Consider the following 20189-nt stretch of genomic DNA (forward strand, 5'->3'; position numbering starts at 1 on the left):
CAGACATGACCAATGCCTCTGTTAGAGTGGAAGACACTGAACTGCATGTGCCTAATGAGGTATCTGATGTTAATGCAGTTCCAGAGAATGTGTTCCCTGCAAAAGAATTGAAGTCGTGAAGCTATGGATCAGAAAACCACCTGAAAGACTGAACTTGTAATTTCATGACCTGTGTAAGTATTCTAAGTTCATGAGATAAATATCCTTGTAAATGCAAAATGTACAGAAATGTTAAAGGGGGAGGAATGTAGCAATTATAGTTTGGATAAACATAGGACTGCAGCTTTAAGAATAATCCTGTTTTGTAAGATCACATGACCTGTGTAAACCAATGTGTGAGCAGCACGGGGAACCTCTAGTAGAGAGTTCCTCTTTAGTTATAGAGTTTGATACACATCTGTAAGTAGTTGCTGCTGTCTTATAAATAAAGTTAACTGTGTCCACAAAGAAAATTGTCTGAAAGATCAACTCTATTAAACGCTGGATTATTACCTGAGCACATGCAAATTGGCCTAGGACAAGTAAGATGAGAGAAATGAATGTGTGGGACAAAGACTGGTGTGTGAGAAGTGGGTTCCGGTTTGTGGGGCACTGGCATCAGTATTGGGGAAAGTGTGATCTGTACCATTGGGACGGTCAACAACTGAACTGTGCTGGGGCTGGTATCCTCGTGAGCTGCATAACTATGGAAGTAGAGATGGTTTTAAACTGAATAGTGGGGTCAAGGCATCAAATCTGGGAAAATGTGGTAAAGCAAAGAGTAGAGATAAGACAAGAGGGAAAGCTATTAATGTGGGAAATGATAAACCATCCATGACAGAAAGGGACAAAGAGTGCACTCAGAGTAAATCAGCAGATAAGGCTATACACTACAAAAATAATAAATGGACAAAACTAAAGTCTCTGTATCTAAATGCACGTAGCATTCAAAACAAAACGGATGAACTGATAGCGTAAATAGAAACAAATAAATACGATCTGATAGCAATTACAGAAACATGGCTACAGGATGATGTAAGATTGGGATCTGAATATTTAACAGTGTGTGACATTTAGGAAGGACAGGAAGTTAGGAAAAGCTAGAGGGGTGGATCTGTTAATTAAAGATGATATTAGCACATTAGAGAGGGATGACCTAAATTCAGGAAACCAGGATGTTGATGCAGTTTGGATTGAGAAGAGGAATGATAAACGCGAGAAGTTACTTGTGGGAGTGGTTTGCAGGCCCCCCACACAGTAGGACAGAGTACAAAGGAAGAGATAATGGGAGCTTGTCAGAAAGGTACGGCAATAATCATGGGGGATTTTAATCTACATATAGACAGGAAAAGTCAAATGGGCAAAGGTATCATAGATGAGGAGTTCATAGAATGTTCTCGGGATAGTTTCTTAGAACAGCACGTTCTGGAACTAACCAGAGAACAGGCTATACTAGACCTGGTATTGAGCAATGAGATAGGATTAATTGATAACCTCTTAGTGAAGGCACCCCCTGGGTAACAGTGATCATAATATGATTGAATTTTACATCCATATTGAGGGACAAATGATTACGTCCAAGACTAGTATTTTAAACTTAAATAAAGGCAATTATTAGGCCATGAAAGCAGAGCTAGTTAATGAACTGGAAAATGAGGTTAAGGGATAGGTCAATAGAGGTTCAGTGGCAGACATTTAAAGGGATATTTCAGAATACACAGAATATATACATTCCAATGAGAAAGAAAAATTCCAAGGGGAGGGCCCACCATCCGTGGTTAATTAATAAAGTTAAAGACAGTATCAAACTTAAAGAAAAAGCATATAATTACGCAAAGATGGGTGGCAGCTTGAAGATTGGAAAGAATATAAAGAACAGCAAAGAATGGCAAAAAGATTAATAAGGATGGAAAAATTTGAGTATGAGAGAAAGCTAGCTAGTAACATAAAGACAGATAGTAAGAGCTTCAATAGGTATTTAAATAAGAAAAGAGTTAACAAAGTGAGCATTGGTCCTATAGAAAGTGCGTCTGAGGAATTGCTAGTGGAAAATAATGGATGGTGGATGAATTAAACAGGCATTTTGCTTCAGTCTTCACTGTAGATAAGACAAGTAACATCCCAGAAATAGCTGTGAATCAGGAAATGGAAGGGAGGGAGGAACTTGGGAAAATTACAATCACCAGGGAAGTGATATTAAGCAAATTGTTGGAATGCAGGATGACAAATCCACATGTCCAGATGGACTTCAGCCTAAGGTCTTGAACGAAGTGGCTAGTGAGATAATTGATACATTGGTTTTAATTTTCCAAAATTCCCAAGATTTGGGGAAGGTTCCATTAGACTGCAAAATAACAAAGGTTATTTATTTATCTTATTCAAAAAGGGAGGGAGACAGAAGGCAGGAAACTACAGGCCAGTTAACATCTGTCATAGGGAAAATGTTAGAAGCTATTATTAAAGATGTTACAGCAGGGCACTTAGAAAAAAATCAAGGCAATCAGGCAGAGTCAACATGATTTTGTAAAAGGGAAATCATGTTTCACCAATTTATTGGAGCACTTTGGAGGAGTCACATATGCTGTGAATAAAGGGTAGCCAGTGGATGAACTTTGCTTAGATTTCCAGAAGGCATTTGATAAAGTGCCACATCAAATGTTATTGTGGAAAATAAAAGCTCATGGGGTAGGGGGTAACATATTGACATGGATAGAAGATTGGCTGACTAACCGGAAGCAGAGAGTAGGCATAAATGGGTCTTTTTGTGGTTGGCAGGATATGACGAGCGGTGTGCCAGGGATCAGTGCTGGGCCTCAACTTTTTACAATTTATATAAATGGCTTGGATGAAAGGACCAAAGGAATGGTTGCTAAATTTACTGATGACACAAAGATAGGTAAGAATGTAAATTATGAAGAGGACATGAGGCTACAAAGTGACATAGATCGGTTATGTGGGTGGGAAAAGATCTGGCGAATGGGCTAGAATGTGAGCAAATGTGAAATTGTTCATTTTGGCAGGAAGAATAAAAAGGAAGCTTATTAACTAAATGGTGAGAGATTGCAGAGCTCTGAGATTCAGAGGGATCTTGGAATCCTAGCACATGGATCACAAAAGCTTAGTGTGCAGGTACAGCAGGTAATTAGGAAAGCTAATACTATGTTATCATTTATTGTGAGGGAAATTGATCACTAAAGTAGGGGGGTTATGCTTCAGTTGTACAGGCATTGGAGGGACCACATCTGGAGTTCAACACTGAGTTCAACCATCACAGACTGGAATCTCTGTCTCCATACTGTCTCCATTTCTTTTCATGTTTCACTCTTACTCTCGTTCTCACATTCGGAATGCAGCACAACTGCCCGAGACACATCTCTTGATTCTTTACTTGTCCCATTTCCACTCCCTTTGACTCTGCACGACTAACTCTTCTGTCATTTAATCTCTCCCTGTCTTACACCCAATCACAGAGCTTCCCTATTGTCCTTTTTCTCACCCTCCTGTTGCTTAAAGTAGATGACATTTCAAACTTGTCCAGTTCTGATGCCTGAAACATTAATTCGATTTCTCTCTGTACAGATGCTGTCAGACCTGATGAGTATATCCAAGGATTTATGAATGTATTCAGAGGAATTCTCTGTTACTCCAGCCCGGGATCACGGATGCAATGGATGTTATTGAAAACAAGTTCCCTGGGCCATTTTGTTAGAGCTTGGTTGCTTCTAAAATTGTATTTTTACTCTTCTGACATTGTCTCAAATTAACCATTAAACTTCTGACATGGATCCATGTATCCATTTAGCATGGGTGGATGATTGGACAATGGAGAAGTAGCAGAGAGTAGGGATAAATGGGACATTTTTGCTTTCTCAGCCACTAACTAGGGGATTTCTGCAAGGATCAGAGCTGGGGCCTCAACTATTTATAATCCCTGTTAATGATTTAGAGAAAGAGATCAAGCTGAGAGAAGTAGGGAAAGCGGAGGGGTGAAATCAAAAAGGAAATTAGGAAAGTAAAGAGAGGACGTGAAAGAATATTGGCAAGCAAAATCAACACAAAGATGATTGATCAATTTAGAGTAAGAGGATCACGAAGGAAAGAGTGGTGCTCATAAAACACCGAAAAGGTAACCTGTGGGTGGAGGCGGAGGATGTGGGTGTGGGTCTGAATGAATACTTTGCGTCTGTCTTAACAAAAGAGGGGGAGAATGCTGACATTGTAGTTCAGGAGGAGGAGTGTGAAGTATTGGATGTGATAAACGTAGGGAGAGAGGAAGTATCAAGGGGATTAGCATCGCCAGAAGTGGATAAATCACCAGGGCTGGATGAAATGTACCCCAGGCTGTGTCCACTCCAGTCAACAAAGATCTGACTACTCTAATCCCATTTTCCAATGCTTGGCACATAGCCCTGGAGGCTATGTCAACGCAAGTGAATATCTAAATACTTCTTAAATGTTACAAGAGTTTCTGACTCAACCACCCTTTCAGGCAGTGAGTTCTAGACTCCCACCACTGTCTGGGTGAAAAAAATGTTCCTCAACACCCCTCTTAGCCTTCTACCTCTTACCTTAAATCTATGCCCCCTGGTTATTGACCCCACTACTAATGGAAAAAATGCCTTCCTATCCACCCTATCTATGCTCCTCATAATCTCATACACCTCTATCAGGTCCCCTCTCAACCTTCATTGCTCCTAGGAAAACAACCCCAGCCTATCCAATCTTTCCTCATGGCTCAGACCCTCCAGCCCAGGCAGCATCCTGGTAAATCTCCTCTGCGCCCTCTCCAGCGCAATCACATCCTTCCTATAATGTGGTGACCAGAACTGCACACAGTACTCCAGCTGTGGCCTAACCAGCGTTTTATACAGTTCCAGCATAACCTCCCTGCTCTTGTATTCTATGCTTCGGCTAATAAAGGCAAGTATCCCTCATGCCTTCTTAACCACCTGATCTACCTGCCCTGCTACCTTCAGGGATCTATGGATATGCTGACCAAGGTCCCTCTGATATTCAGTGCTTTTCAGGGTCCTACCATTCATAGTGTATTCCCTTGCCTTGTTAGCCATCCCCAAGTGCATTACCTCACATTTTTCTAGGTTGAATTCCATTTGCCACTGCTCTGCCCATCTGACCAGTCCATTGATATCCTCCTGCAGTTTACGGCTATCCTCCTCGCTATTTACCACTCTACCAATTTTCCTCTTATCTGCAAACTTCTTAATCATACCCCCTACATTTAAATCTATATCATTTATGTACACCACAAACAGCAAGGGCCACAGCACCGAGCTCTGCGGAACCCTACTAGAAATAGACTTCCAGTCACTGAAACATCCCTCTACCATCACACTCTGCTTCCTGCCTCTCAGCCAATTTTGGATCCAACATGCCACTTTGCCTTGGATGCCATGGGCTCTTACTTTCATGCCCAGTCTGCCATGAGGGACTTTATCAAAAGCCTTGCTAAAGTCAAATGCATTACCCTCATCAACACTCCTGGTTACCTCCTCAAAAAATTCGGACAAATTTTTCAAACACGGCCTTCCCTTAACAAACCCATGCTGACTGTCCCCGATTAATCCTTGTCTCTCCAAGGCCAGATATATTCTGCCCCTCAGAATTCTTTCTAGTAACTTCCCCGCCACTGAGGTTAGACTGACTGGCCTGTAATTTCCTGGTCTATCCCTTCCTCCCTTTCTTAATATTGGAACAATTTTAGCAGTCCTCCAGTCCTCTGGCATCACACCAGTGGCCAGAGAGGATTTGAAAATTATTGCCAGGGCCCCTGAAATCTCTTCCCTTGGCTCCCTCAACAGCCTGGGATATACCTCATCCGGGCCTGTGGATTTATCCATTTCTAAGGCCGCTAGACCTGCAAGTGCCCCCTCGCTCTCTATGTTAATTTCCTCTAATATTTCACAGTCCTCCACCCTGATATCTGTATCTGCGTCGTCCTTTTCCATTGTGAAGACCGACGTAAAGGACTCATTGAGGACTGCACCCATGTCTTCCGGGTCCACACACAGATTACCTCTATTATCCCAAATTGGCCCTACTCTTTCCCTAGTTATTCTCTTACTCTATATATAATTATTTAAATAACCCCTTTGAGTTTTCCTTTATTCTATCCACCAATGCTTTCTCATGCACTCTCTTAGCTTTCCTAATTTCCTTTCTAAGTTCCCTCTACACTTTTTACATTCCTGTAAGGACTCAGCTGTATTGAGCCCTCGGTATGTGCCATAAGCTTCTCTTGTTTTTTTCATCCTAACCTTTATGCCCCTTGACATCCAGGGTTCTCCAGGATTGGTTCCCCTCACCCGTTGCCTTTATGGGAACATAATTGCCCTGTGCTTTTGCTATTACCTCCTTGAAGAACCCCCACTGTTCTGACACAGTTTTATCTGCAAGTAGCTGCTCCCAGTCCACTTGTGCCAAATCGCATCTCATCTTAGTAAAATTAGCCTTTCCCCAGTTTAGAACTTTCATTCCTGGCCCAACCTTATTCTTTTCCATAACTATCCGAAATCTAACTGAGTTATGGTCACTATCTCCAAAATGTTCCCCTACTGATATGCCTTCCACCTGCCTGGGCTCATTTCAGAATATTAGGTCCAGAACTGCCCCCTCCCTTGCTGGGCTTTCTACGCACTGTCTGAGAAAGTTCTCCTGGATGCAACTTCAGAATTTTACTCCCTCCCTACCTTGCACACTGAAACCATCCCACTTAATATTTGGGTAGTTAAAATCCCCTACCATTACTGCCCTATTATTCTTAAACTTCTCTGAAATTTGTCTACATATTTGATCCTCTATCTCTCCCTGACTGTTTGGGGGCCTATAGTACACAGGTCATATCTGACTAATTAGATTGAAGTTTTTGAGGAAGTAACAAGTAGGATTGATGAGGGTGGTGTAGTTGATGTGATACACATGGATTATAACAAGGCTTTCGACAAGGTTCCACATGGCAGACTGATTAAAAAAATAAAAGCCCATAGGATCCAGGGGAACGTAGCGAGCTGGATACAAAATTGGTTCAGTGGCTGGAAACAAAGGATGGATGTTTTTGTGACTGGAAGGCTTTTTCCAGTCAGGTTCCGCAGGGCTCAGAACTGGGCCCCCTGCTTTTTGTGGTCTATATTAATGATTTGGGCATAAAAGTAGAATGATCAAGAAGTTTGCAGACAGCAGAAAAATTGGTTGATAGCGAGGAGAGTTGCTGTGGACTGGAGGAAGATATCAATAGACTGGTCAAGTGGGCAGAAAAGTGGCAAATGGAATTCAACCCAGAGAAGTGTGAGGTGATGCATTTGGGGAGGTCAAACAAGGCAAAGGATTACACAATAAATGGGAGGAAACTGAGAGGTGTAGAGGAAGTGAGGTGTCTTAGAGTGAATGTCCACAGATCCCAGAAGGTAGCAGGACAGGTTGAGAATTTGGTTAAGAAGGCAGATGGAATCCTTTCATTTCTTAGCCGAGGTGTAGAATATAAGAACAGGGAGGTTATGCTGGAACTATAGAAAACATTAGTTAGGCCACGACTTGAGTACTGTGTGCTGTTCTGGTCACCTTGTTACAGAAAGGATGTAATTGCATTCGAGAGGGAACAGAGGAGATTTAACAGGGTGTTGCCTGGACTGGAAAATTGCAAATATGAGGAAAGATCGGAGAGGCTGGGGTTGTTCTCCTTGGAACAGAGGAGGCTGAGGGGAGATTTGATTGAGATGTACAAAATTGTGAAGGGCCTGGATAGACTGGATGGGAAGGGCCTATTTACTTTAGCAGAGAGCACATTGACGAGGGGATATAGATTTTAAGTGATTGATTGAAAGATTAGAGGGGAGATGTGGAAAACCTTTTCTCACCCAGAGGATTGTGTGGGTCTGGAACTCACTGCCTGAAAGGGGAGTAGAGGCCGGAACCCTCAACTCATTGAAAAGGTGTCTGGATATGCACCTCAACTGCCGGAACCTGCAGGGCTACGGACCAAGTGCTGGAAAGTGGGATTTGGCTGCGGGGGGGGGGGTTCGTTCTTCAGCCGGGGCAGACACGATGGGCCGAGTGGCCTCTTTCTGTGCTGTAAACATTCTACGATTCTACGGTACATTCAGACGGTTGCTATGCAGCCATTCACACCTCATCTGGACACATCTTTTGTTTCTTTACTTTACCCATTACCACTGCCTTTGGCTTATGTACCATGAAACCTTTTATCCTTTAATCTCTCCTGCCCTCCACCCTATCACGCACCTTCCCATTTGTTCATCGACATCATTCCCCCCCCAGACCAACTCCTATTGGTCCAAATAAAATCGGCCTTCCTGGTAATAAACCCATGAGCTCTGTCATTGGTGGAGATTGTGGAGATTGGGGCTGGTTAATTGGTTCAATGTTGCAGCTCCTGGTCTCATTGGTGTCAGGTGAGTGCGGCTTGTGTGTATAAAAGGTGCTGCTCGGTGGCTGAAGGGATGGTGAGTTGTTTGGTATCATGGGGGATTTTGTAGTGAGGGCTTTGTTCCCAGGGCTGGTGTTAGCTGGAGCTGTTTGTGGCTCTGATACTTGGCAACTGTTTCTAGGCCAGAGTCAAAGCCACCCCTGTGCCTCAGACAGTCTCTCCTCCTGGGCCTCCCTTTGGTTCCCATTTCCGTGTGTCTGAGGGTGGAAGTGTGTCTCCACTGCAGACTGTGATGGTGCAGTGTGGAGAGGACAAGCTGCTGCTCAGGGTCCAGCTGGATTTATTTGGAACCAGGCACCTGATCAAAGCTGCTGACCTGACCCCGGGGACAGCAGGTTGTTGGCCAACCAGGATCTACTCTCAGAACCACACTGTCCTCTTTGACTATGGACTCCATGAGTGTGGCAGCAGGTTGCAGGTAATGGGAATCCTCAGCTCTTGCTCTAAGCTTGGGCTGTAGGTTGTTTCCCACTCTTCATTCCAACAATGGGTGAGATGTCAATGATATTGAGGAGATAGCTGTCTCCTGCTTTATAAAACTACAAATTAGCTTTCTATCTTGTATTGTTCTTTACTTTAACTGGTCCCTGAGTCTCTCCAACCTATGACATCAGCCCCATTGGTCTTGAACCTTCTCTTTGGATCCTCCAAGCTTTGCCTTTTGTTGTTTTGAGGATTTTCAGCTCTATTCCCCTCATTCAGATCAATCGACCTGGAGGTTTCAGTCCACTTTAATCGAACCAGGTTTAGAATAAGATGTGATGAAAATTTGCTTTTTCAATAAAATTCGGATAGCTTGAATTTCCAAGCGATGGTGGGATGTGACTCCCAGCTTTCAGAACTAAGCTGAAGTGTTAATTTTTTCAAAGGTTACTGATAAATTAGTACTAAACTTTTATATTATGAAAAGTGAAGTTGCAACAAGATATGGGAACAATGGAATTTACCTGTAGAGGGGATGAGGCTGAGTCAGTGGTGAAGACATCCTAAGATCTTTCGCAAATGTGAGAAGCCTCCAGCCTCTGCATCAAGTTCCTGTCTAAAGGAACCAAGGATGTGTCAACTCGTATTGAATTCTCCTGTCCAGGTGGTGTTGCTTTGCCTGGGTCTGTACAAATCTGTTTTTTAACTGTTGCCTTAATGAAGGTGTCACTGGGAGCCAGATTAATCAGAATTTTGGGAGTTCTTATAGTAATTTGTAGACCTAATGGATGTGCTTAATCTTTTCTTTAAATGTTTACATTTTTATCTAAACCTCCTGAATTTGTGGCAGTCTTTGCTGTTCCTGAATTCCGGGCACTGAAATCAAAATAATATACTAATTGCAAAACAGTTGAGTGCCTGATCAAGTTTCCCTCGTAGATTTGATCCACCCGACTAGCATCATCTGCCACATCATAACATTCCCTTCATTCCCCAAAATAAATCCATCTGTCTCCAATGTACTCGGTGACTGAGCATTCACAGCTCTCTGGGCTAGAATCCCAAAGATTCACCACCTGCTGAATGAAGTAATTCCCTGTCACATTAATCTTAAGTGACCCCCTGACCTGAGATGCCTACCCCTAATAATCAACTCTCCTCCGGCTGGGGGGAAGCAGCCTCTTCACACTGACCCTGTCAATCCCCCTCAGAATTGTTTTCAGGGGATGGGATGACCTGATTGTTAAGCCCTCTGCAGAACATTCTCATTTCAGATCAGTTCTTCATTCCTTCACCTGATTCTTTCAGATGATTGGAGATTTCCTCATCTACACCACCCACCTGAACCACACCCCAGAGTATCATGGATCTGTCATTGTGAGAACGAATGGAGCTGTTGTTCCCATTGAGTCGTTATTTTAGGTGAGAATCTTTACCCTCTTTGTCAATAAGATCTACAGCTGCTGGTGGTCTCTGAAGATGTCCTAAAATGACTCCCCTGCCTTTCCAGGAAGGGCAATGTGAGCAGTGACCCCATCAAGCCCACCTGGATCCCATTCAGCTCCACCAAGTCTGGAGAAGGGAATCTGTCATTCTCTCTGCGCCTAATGAAGGGTATGTGATGGGTGGATGGGGAGTGATTTCCTGTAGTCACTCACTGGGAGTTACAGCCACTGTCTCTAACCCTTGTCCTCAGGTACTTCAGGTGACTGGCTTACAGAGCGCACTTCGACTGTCTACTACCTGGGTGAGCTCATTCACATTGAGGCCTCTGTTTCAATGACCAACCACATGCCCCTGAAGCTCTACATTGACCGCTGTGTAGCTACATTGAGCCCAGACAAGGACTCCACCCCGAGATATAGCTTCATTGACCACAATGGGTAAGGAGCTCTCTGCTTTCTCCAGCTGGTCCCATCTCAATGGCTTCACTTGATTCACTTCCTGTCCCTTTTTAATCTTTCTTCAGTTGCCTCCTGGACAGCAAAGCTGAGGACTCCTTTTCAACCTTTATGTTGCCAAGAGACGAGCGGGAGCTGGACAAGCTCCGGTTTGACCTGGATGCGTTCCGTTTCCTTGGAGATGACCGTTCCTTGGTAAGAGGAAGCTGATCATTGGGGTCTCCATGTTGGGAGGGAGTCACTGAATCATGACTTGTGTTGAATGTGTCCCTCAGATTTTCATCACCTGTCACCTGAAAGTTGCTCCATTGGATCAGAGGGATTCCAGGAACAAAGCTTGTACTTTCCAGAAGGTGCAGAATGTGTCAGTTCCCTCTCTCTCCCTCAGAGATGTTGTGTGGGGATGTGATGCACAACCTGGTTGATGGGCTATTTCTCTTGTTTAGCTGGACCCCATTGGAGGAATCGAGCATTGACATTTGTGCCTGTTGCCATGTGGGTAACTGTGGTGCCACAAGGGAGTTGTGGTTAGGTCCCAGAGGAAGGAGAGATCTTGTACCTGAAGCTGGTAGGACATTGATCCTCTAGATGTTGGACGTCCCCCTTTCCCCTCTCTAACTGGAATGTTTGATGTTGCAGAGAGTGAAGCTGGATTGAAGTGGGAGGGTGAGGCCTCACTTGGACCCCTGCAGGAGCTGAGGTGCGGTATCGCACACTCCTGCTGAAACAACAGGTCAGCTTTGACCTTGACAACGTAGTCCAAGGTCGCAACACATTGCGTAGTAGATTTAATGCTGCGCACATTTATGGATACAATCTTTACACTCATTTTAAAGCATTTAGTCTCTTACCAAACCTGTTGCCTGAGAGTCCCAGAGCTTTGGTCTGCTCCTGCATACCCATAGTGTTCACAAATTGCCTCACTTTGGATAGGCTGAGGAAACTGTCCTGAACCTCCCCATTGGAGATGTTCTGCTCAGGTGGCATCTGGGGATTCGTGTAGAGAACGGGATTTGAAATGTCCTTTGTTGGAGAAGCTTCTCCAATCCTCTCCCCCTCTTTGGCGTCGCTGCTCCCGGCTTCCCGGAGCTGGGGTGCGCTGAGCGCTTCACTGCTCCCAGCTTGCTGGGGCTGGGGTGCGCTGGCCTCTTCGGGTTGTAGGCAAAGTTGGGGTGCGCTGGTCTCCTCATTGTCTCCAGTGTTCTGGAGCTCGGATTTCTCGTCCTCCAACTCCCTAGAGCTTTTCCGCTTCTTCTGTAGGTGCTGCACTTGCCTTTCTTCGTCCGAAGAGCAGCTGCCCTTGTCATCCGCGTCGGATGGGAGACGCCTCTTGCCACTTGTCTGGGAAGTGGCTTGGTCCCTTCTTAGCCTCTTCTTCCTTTTGTCTCTCTTCACCAGCTGCCACTCTCCCTGCTGATTTTCCGCTGCTTCCTCCTCCTCCATTGATTCGCTCTCCTGAGGAGTGGGAGGTTCAGGGGGTAGTGCTATTGATCGGCTGTCTGCTGCCTCAATCTTTTCCTCCACCTTGTCTCTCTCTGCGTCCTCCTTTGTCCCATTGTTCTCACTGGGGGCCATGGTGGTTGGAGCGTTGCAAGTGTCCTTGGTAGTAGTGACACGAAGCATTTCTTCTGCCTCCCCCTCGTTGGCTTTGGCTGCCTGTGCATAAGTGAGGCAGCGTTTAGGGCAGGTCCTGTAGAGGTGACCTGCCTCGCCACACAGGTTGCAGTACTTAGTCTGTTTGCAGTCCTTTGTCTGGTGCCCTTCCTGTTTGCAGTTCTTGCAGAGGGCGGCGCTGCAGTTGGCCGCCACATGACCAGACTTGCCGCATGAGTGACAAAGTTTGGGTTGCCCAGTGTAGACAAGGTAGCCACGGCTTCCCCCGATAGCAAAGCTGGAAGGAGGATGGAAGATGGCTCCCTTACCATCGGTCTTGAACGTGACCTTAAACTGGCGTTTGCTGGTCCAAATCCCGAAGGCGTCTCTAACCTTGGTGCAGCTCCCAACCTTGTCGACGTACCTGGCGAGGAAGGTGAACACGTCAGCGACAGGGACGTGGGGGTTGTAGAGATGCACCGTCACCACACGGTCCCGTTGCAACGGCAGAGCAAAGAGCGGCTCCACCGTCAGGATCTTCATCTCCGGCTGGTCTCTCTTCTCCTCGAACACCTTCAGGAACTTGACGAAGGCAGCAACATTCCTGAAGGTCACGTAGAAATATCCAGCGCTGGGGAAGTCTCGCAGGGAGTAGATCTCCTCCGCTTCAAATCCACACGCCTTCAACAGGATCCGCTTGATGAGGAAGGCCCGATCCATGGGTGCTCCTCCTTCACTGTCTTTCATTGCCACCCGAACGGTGTTACGTACCCCCTGGTTTGGGGCTCCTTTGGTTTTAGCCATCGCTTCACTACAACTGATCTTAGCCAAAAGTCCGAGAAGCGATAACCCAGAAACCCATGCGCCCGTCCCGTCTTCCCCAGCCTCCGGCTTCACCGTCCGTTTTGCTGCGTGTGGCCGAACACGGGCTGAAGACGCGACAGCCAGCACTGAGCATCAGGACGTTTCTTGCTTGATGCTGCCTCCCTGAAGCAGCGCCTGCAACAGCCTCAAAACCCAACAGGGGGCATCGTCCAGTCCCGGGCTCCACCCTGACAAGCAGCACAAGTGCACACCAGCAGCATCCCTGCAGTTGCACCAAAACCCAACAGGGGGCATCAGTCAGTCTGGCACCAATGAGCCTGTCCTGCCACTCAGCACAAGTTCAGTTCAACCAGATCAATGATGGAAAGCAGGACAATGCTCTGAATGACTTTTTCTTCTTTTTAGTTTCCCTTTCACCCTGTAGAGGGCAAAACTGCACCATTCCTGAAGACGCTGCAATACCGGGTCGATGTGTGGAATGGACGGAGAAAGATCCTGTTCCATCTCCCTGCTCCAAAAATCAATTTAATATATGGTCCCCAGATAAGGGACGTATCAGATATTAAACTGATAAGAACAGATTTTGTTTTAATGAAAAATATGCTTTATTCATAAAATATCTGGAAGAACATTACAAACATTTCAAAATCACCATCACAAAACTACAATCAGATTCAACTTTTACACATGGATCACAAGGTGCATCAATACAATCAATGAATATTACAATCATTTCAATATGGTCATTACAGACAATCAGACAAAGGTATCGGAGTTATCAACATACACCATGTTGCTCTCTGAGGTGCTTCAATACAATTAGTATTCATTGCAGACATTCATTTTCAGCTGTGCAGCCCGAGGGGCTCTCAACATTTCCCAGCCCCTAGGTGCCCTATGGCAGAAAGGTCTTAGACAGCGACCCTTCCACATTGCGCCTTTGTGGTGGCTGCCCCAAGCTTTAGTGCGTCCCTCAGCACGTAGTCCTGGACCTTGGATTGTGCCAGTTTGCAACACTTGGTCGGGGACAACTCTTTGCGCTGGAAGACCAACAAGTTTCGGGCAGACCAAAGAGTGTCTTTCATCGAGTTGATGATCTTCCAGCGGTAGTTGATGTTTGTCTCAGTGTGTGTCCCTGGGAACAGCCCGTAAAGCACAGAGTCCTGTGTCACAGAACTGCTCAGGATGAACCTCGACAGAAACCACTGCATCTCTCTGCAGACCTTCTTTGCAAAGGCACAATCCACAAGGAGGTGAACAACGGTCTCTTCCCCACCACAGCCACCTCGAGGGCAACGTGCAGAGGGGGTGAGACTCCTGGCATGTAGGAAGGATGACGGGGGAGGGCCTTTCTCACCACCAGCCAAGCTACGTCTTGGTGCTTGTTGGAAAGTACTGGCGATGAGGCATTCTGCCAAATGACTTTGACAGTCTGCTCGGGGAACCATCCCACAGGATCCACCCTCTCCTTTTCCCTCAGGGCCTCTAAGACGTTATGTGCTGACCACTGCCTGATGGACTTGTGGTCAAAGCTGTTTCTCTGCATAGATTTTTCCACCAGGGACAGGTGGTACGGCACGGTCCAATTACTTGGAGCGTTCCGCGGCAGCGTGGCCAGACCCATCCTTCGCAACACCGGGGACAGGTAGAACCTCAGCACGTAGTGACACTTGGTGTTTGCGTACTGAGGATCTACGCACAGCTTGATGCAGCCTCACACAGTTTGAGGGCTTGTTGGGCACATTTTCTCCCCCTTTATCTAGAGGCTTGTACATCGCGTCCCTGCGGACACGATCCATTTTCCACCTCCAGATAAAGCGGAAGATGGCTCGGGTGAGCGCCACCACGCAGGAGTGTGGAATGGGCCAGACCTGCGCCACGTACAGCAACAGCGAGAGTGCCTCACACCTGATGACCAGGTTCTTACCCGCAATGGAGAGGGAGCGTCACTCCCACATGCCCAGTTTTCTTTGCACCATAGACCCTCGCTCCTTCCAGTTTCTAATGCATGCCCCGGTCCCTCCAAACCATATCCCCAGCACCTTCAGGCCGTCAGCCCTGACGGTGAAGGTGACAAAGGATCGGTCAGCCCAGTTCCCAAAGAACATGGCCTCGCTCTTCCCACAATTTACTTTGGCTCCCGAGGCCAGTTCGAACTGGTCGCAGATGTGGATCAGTCTGCACACCGACAGCGGATCCGAGCAGAAGATGGCGACATCGTCCATGTACAGGGAGGCTTTGATCTGAGTGCCTCCACTGCCTGGGATTGTCACTCCTCTTTTGCCCGGATCCTTCCTGATGGACTCAGCAAAGGGTTCTATGCAACACACAAACAGGACAGAGGGAAGCCCTGCCTGGCTCCAGATTTAATTGGAAAGCTATCTGATTCCCACCCATTGATTGAGACTGCGCTGTTAGTGTAGAGCAGTTGGATCTAATTGCGAATTCCCTCCCCAAACCCCATTTTGGAGAGCACATCCACCATGTAGGTGTGCGATATTCTGTCAAAGGCCTTCTCCTGATCCAGGATGATGAGGCAGGTGTCCACACCCCTGTCCTGCACATAGGCAGGATTACATTTACATTTTTGGAAGCTCAAAGCAAGGTAGGACATACACAGTAAATGGTAGGGCACTGAGGAGTGCAGAGGAACAAAGGGATCTGGGAGTTCAGATACATAATTCCCTGAAAGTGGCGTCACAGGGAGACAAGGTTGTAAAGAAAGCATTTGGCATACTGGCCTTCATAAATCAAAGTATTGAGTATAGGAGTTGGGATGTTATGGTGAGGTTGGTGAGGCCAACTTTGGAGTATTGTGTGCAGTTCTGGTCGCCTAACTACAGGACGGATATCAGTAAGATTGAGAGAGTGCGGAGAAGATTTACTAGGATGTTGCTGGGTCTTAAGGAGTTGAGTTACAGGGAAAGATTAAACAGGTTAGGACTTTATTCCTTGGAGCGTAGAAGAATGAGGGGAGATTTGATAGAAGTTTACAAAATTGTGAGGGGTATAGTCAGAGTAAATGCGAGTAGGCTCTTTCCACTTAGATTAGGAGAGATAAACATGAGAGGACATGGCTTTAGGGTGAAAGGGGAAAGGTTTAGGGGGAACATTAGGGGGAACTTCTTCACTCAGAGAGTGGTGAGAGTGTGGAACGAGCTACCATCTGATGTGATAAATGCGGGCTCACTCTTAAGTTTGAAGAATAAATTAGATAGATACATGGATGGGAGAGGTCTGGAGGGTTATGGACTAGGTGCAGGTCAATGGGACTAGTGGAATAATATTTTGGCACAGACTAGAAGGGCCGAATGGTCTGTTTTCTGTGCTGTAGTGTTCTATGGTTCTATAGGCAATCGTATTCCTGAGCAGCGCGAGGCTGTCAGAGATCTTCCTGCCCGGCACAGTGCAGGTCTGGTCAGGGTGGATCACCAATTCCAGAACGGATTTGACCTGATTGGCGATGACCTTGTACAGAATCTTATAGTCCACATTCAACAGTGAAAAGGGTCGCCAATTTCTAATTTCCTCCCTTTCCCCCTTGTGCTTGTAGATGAGGGTGATGATGCCTTTCCTCATGGATTCTGACATACTACCGGCCAGGAGCATACTCTCGTACACCCCTAGCAGGTCTGGGCCGATCAAGTCCCACAGAGCCGAATACAACTCCGCCGGCAAGCCGTCGCTTCCGGGAGTTTTACTCTTCTCAAAGGACTCAAGGGCCTTAGTCAGTTCGTCAGGAGTTAGCGGTTTGTCCAGGCGTTGGTGGATCTGACCACAAATGCTCGGGACACAAACAGGAAGTCTATCCTGGAACGGATCGACCCGTCTGGCCGCATGTGAATTTTGCTTTTTACTTTGATCTAGCTAGAACCTTTGACACTACAGGTCTGACAACAGACGTCCGTGTGACCTGGTGGAGTCCTTCCGCCTCCATGTCTACAATGGAGCTTTGTCGCCAACTGTGTCTTCAATTTAGGTGCATATGTCTCAGGTCAGGCTTAGGTTTTAGTTTTTCATGCTTTGAGAATCTAGGTTTCTTCTCCAGCTTCCCTGGGATTCTGGGCTCCATCCTTCACTGGCACCATGTTGTAAGGTTGCTTGGTGTCTCACTTGTTTGGTTGAACATAAACCATTTATTTGGTAACCCATAACTATATACATATCCAAGGTACCGTCATGCGTGGACTGTCTCCCTGCTGCCTCCTTTCAGACTCTACAACATAGTCTACTGTCATGTGACTCGCTACATCATATCATGGGTGGTACTGTTCCCCAATCCTACATTAACCCTTGCTCTGCCAACACCTTTGTGCTACATTCCTCTCAAATGTCCTGTCACACTGGGAGAGCCAGACACCCCACAGGTCACAATGGGCACTGCAGCACACAAACATCTGCCTTCATGGAGTCCCACAAAGCAACTGTGCAGAGCCTGTGGTTCACTGACTATCAGCTGATATTTTTCAAACAACATGGATGGCCAAAGGGATCAAGCACTTGAGGGACATGCTACAACACAGGTCTACTTGCCTACTAAACAAAGCAGCATTTGACAGAGCCAAGTGATCCCACAACTAATGAATCAGATTTAAGATCGGCAGCAGTGCCACATCCAAATGTGAATGGAGGTGGACAATTAAACTAACTGAACAGGTGGCTCCACCAATATCCCCGTCCTAAATTAAAGAGGGAGCCAAGTACAATCAGCACAAAAGACTTCAGCCAGAACTGCTGAGTGGATGATCCATCTCTGCCTCCTCCAGGAGGTCCCCAGCATCACATATGCCAGTCATCAGCCAATTTGATTCACTCCACATGATATCAAGAAACGGCTGAAGGCCGGATACTGCAATGGCTAGGGGACTTGACAACATCTAGCAATAGCACTGAAGACTTGTGCTCCTGAACTAACCACGCCCCCTAAGCAAGCTGTTTCAGTTCAGCATCACAACACTGGCATCGACCCAGCAATGTAGAAAACTGCCTACATATGTCCTGTCCACAAAAAGCAGGACAAATCTAACCTGGCCGATGACCACCCCACAGATGACTCTCCATCAGCAGTGATGCAACGTGTCGACACATTCCAATCAGGTGGCACTTACTCAGCAATAATTAAGCGTCACTCAGCTCCTGACCTCATTACATCCTTGGTTCAAACATGGACAAAAGAGCTGAACTCCCGAGGCGAGGGGAGAGTTACTGCTCTTCACATCAAGGCCGCATTTGACCGTGTGTGGCATCAAGGAGCCCTAGCAAAACTGGAGTCAATGGGAATTAGCAGAAAACTCTCCACTGGTTGGAGTCATACCCAGCACAAAGCAAAATGATTGTGGTTATTGGAGGTCAATCATCTCAGTTCTAGAACATCACTGCCGGAGTTCCTCAGGGTAGTGTCCTAGGCCCAACCATCTTCAGCTACTTCATTAATGACCTTCCTTCTGTCAAAGTCAGAAGTGGGGATGTTTGCTGATGATTGTGCAATGTTCAGCATCATTCACGACTCCTCAGATACTGAAGCAATCCTTGTGCATTTACAGTTAAGAGCTGGACAACTTACTTCCATTTATCAGTCCAAACCTGTAACATTTGCACCCCACAAATAAATATCTTTTGATTCCTCGTCACTCCCTTTGAAACCTTACTCTGACGTGGGAGTTAGAGGTTACAATACCTTAGTCATTCCAACTAGGTGTGCTGCCCAGGGTCAGAGAAGGTTAATACCTCCCATTCAGTAATCATGCGGCATTGAGTTTATAGCAGTGGTGGGCAACCTGCAGGCCCATCAGGGTTCTGAGTTCACTTTGTTGACTGTTGCCCTCACACTGGGTTTCCAGATTCCGCTGGTTTCTGTCCGGGTAGTTCTTTTCTTACTGGTATTACTGAAGTGATACTCACGCAAAGCTGGGGCACGTGAAGTGAGGTGTGTGCTGATTGCACACAACATTGACTGAGAGCTGTGCGCTCCCTCTGCATCCAAAGCACCCTGACGGTTCAATCGGCACACCCCACAAATTCCAGGCACGCAAGTGCAGTGAGCAAAATGACCCTATCCCGCGAGACCATCTTGGTTACAAGACCGGTGGACGTGGGAGGTTGCGCATTGTTACTTTTGCCGGTAATTTAAATTGGCCCCTAATTATATAATGGATCGGTGTCAAAGTGGTGTTGATAAAGGAGGAGAATCAAGTGCAAAATCAAAAAGTACAGAGGGAAAAGTAGCCTAAAAGAGGAAAATCGTCGATGAGGGCAGAATGGGAAGAGAGAGTTGGGAGCTGGATCGTGTTGTGGAACAGAAAGGGAGGCTATTTTGCTTAATTTGCAACGAGGTGATAAATCAGTTTAAAAAAACACGTTAAGAGACATTATGAAATACGCCATTCCTCTCACATGGCCAAATTCACAGTGGGTTCTGCCCAACGTGCTCAACAGCTTCCAAATTTGAAGGAAGTTGTGGAAACATTTCCCATCACTGATTAGGAAATATTCAGTGTGTATTAAGTATATTTAATCTTATTCACGGGGCCAGGGTTAGTCCGCGTGCCTGATTTCAATCTTGTGACCCACTGAGATGGAGGGGAACCACTCACCCGGCCCACTCACTAGCCTAGGTCGCCCATCACTAGTTTATAGGTTACAGTAGCTGTGGCAGTCTTGAACCTTCTGAAACAGTGAGTCGTGCCTTCCTGCATTCCTCCAGGAACAACAGGTGCAGTGTTGGCCAAGAGTATCCACCTAAGTCTGAGATAGTCAACCACAAAGCTCAACTATTTGGTTGCAGGTAAATGTTGTGTACTCAGGGTGGAGGTACATACAGCTAGCTGTATGACTGCCAAGGGATGAGTGTCCTCAACCTGTTCCACCGGTCAAGAGCAAAGACATGACAAGCTAACATCTCTCAAGGGCCCAGTCGTCTGCAAAAGGTGGTATCCAGGCTGGAAGCTGGTCTCCCTTCTGAATACATGGCTACTGTTCTGACATAGCCTCGCTGGTGATGACAACAC

General features: G+C 46.3%; 1 protein-coding gene and 1 pseudogene across 1 annotated transcript; one reads left to right on the forward strand and one right to left on the reverse strand.

Annotated features, from left to right (window-relative positions):
- Positions 1-10250: 10250 nt before the first annotated feature.
- On the forward strand, positions 10251-10959 carry LOC144675069 (zona pellucida sperm-binding protein 3-like; the record flags this gene model as incomplete). The annotated part of the gene is made up of 4 exons (XM_078536114.1): positions 10251-10285; positions 10374-10477; positions 10569-10746; positions 10833-10959. Coding segments are annotated over exons 1-4 (444 nt in total), but the record flags the coding sequence as incomplete, so codon positions are not given.
- A 2651-nt stretch (positions 10960-13610) lies between these two features.
- LOC144675071 (U2 spliceosomal RNA) lies at positions 13611-13784 on the reverse strand (annotated as a pseudogene).
- Between the last annotated feature and the right edge of the window lie 6405 nt (positions 13785-20189).

Source organism: Cetorhinus maximus, unplaced genomic scaffold (assembly GCF_964194155.1).
Source record: "Cetorhinus maximus unplaced genomic scaffold, sCetMax3.hap1.1 HAP1_SCAFFOLD_909, whole genome shotgun sequence".
NCBI classification, from domain to species: Eukaryota; Metazoa; Chordata; class Chondrichthyes; order Lamniformes; family Cetorhinidae; genus Cetorhinus; species Cetorhinus maximus.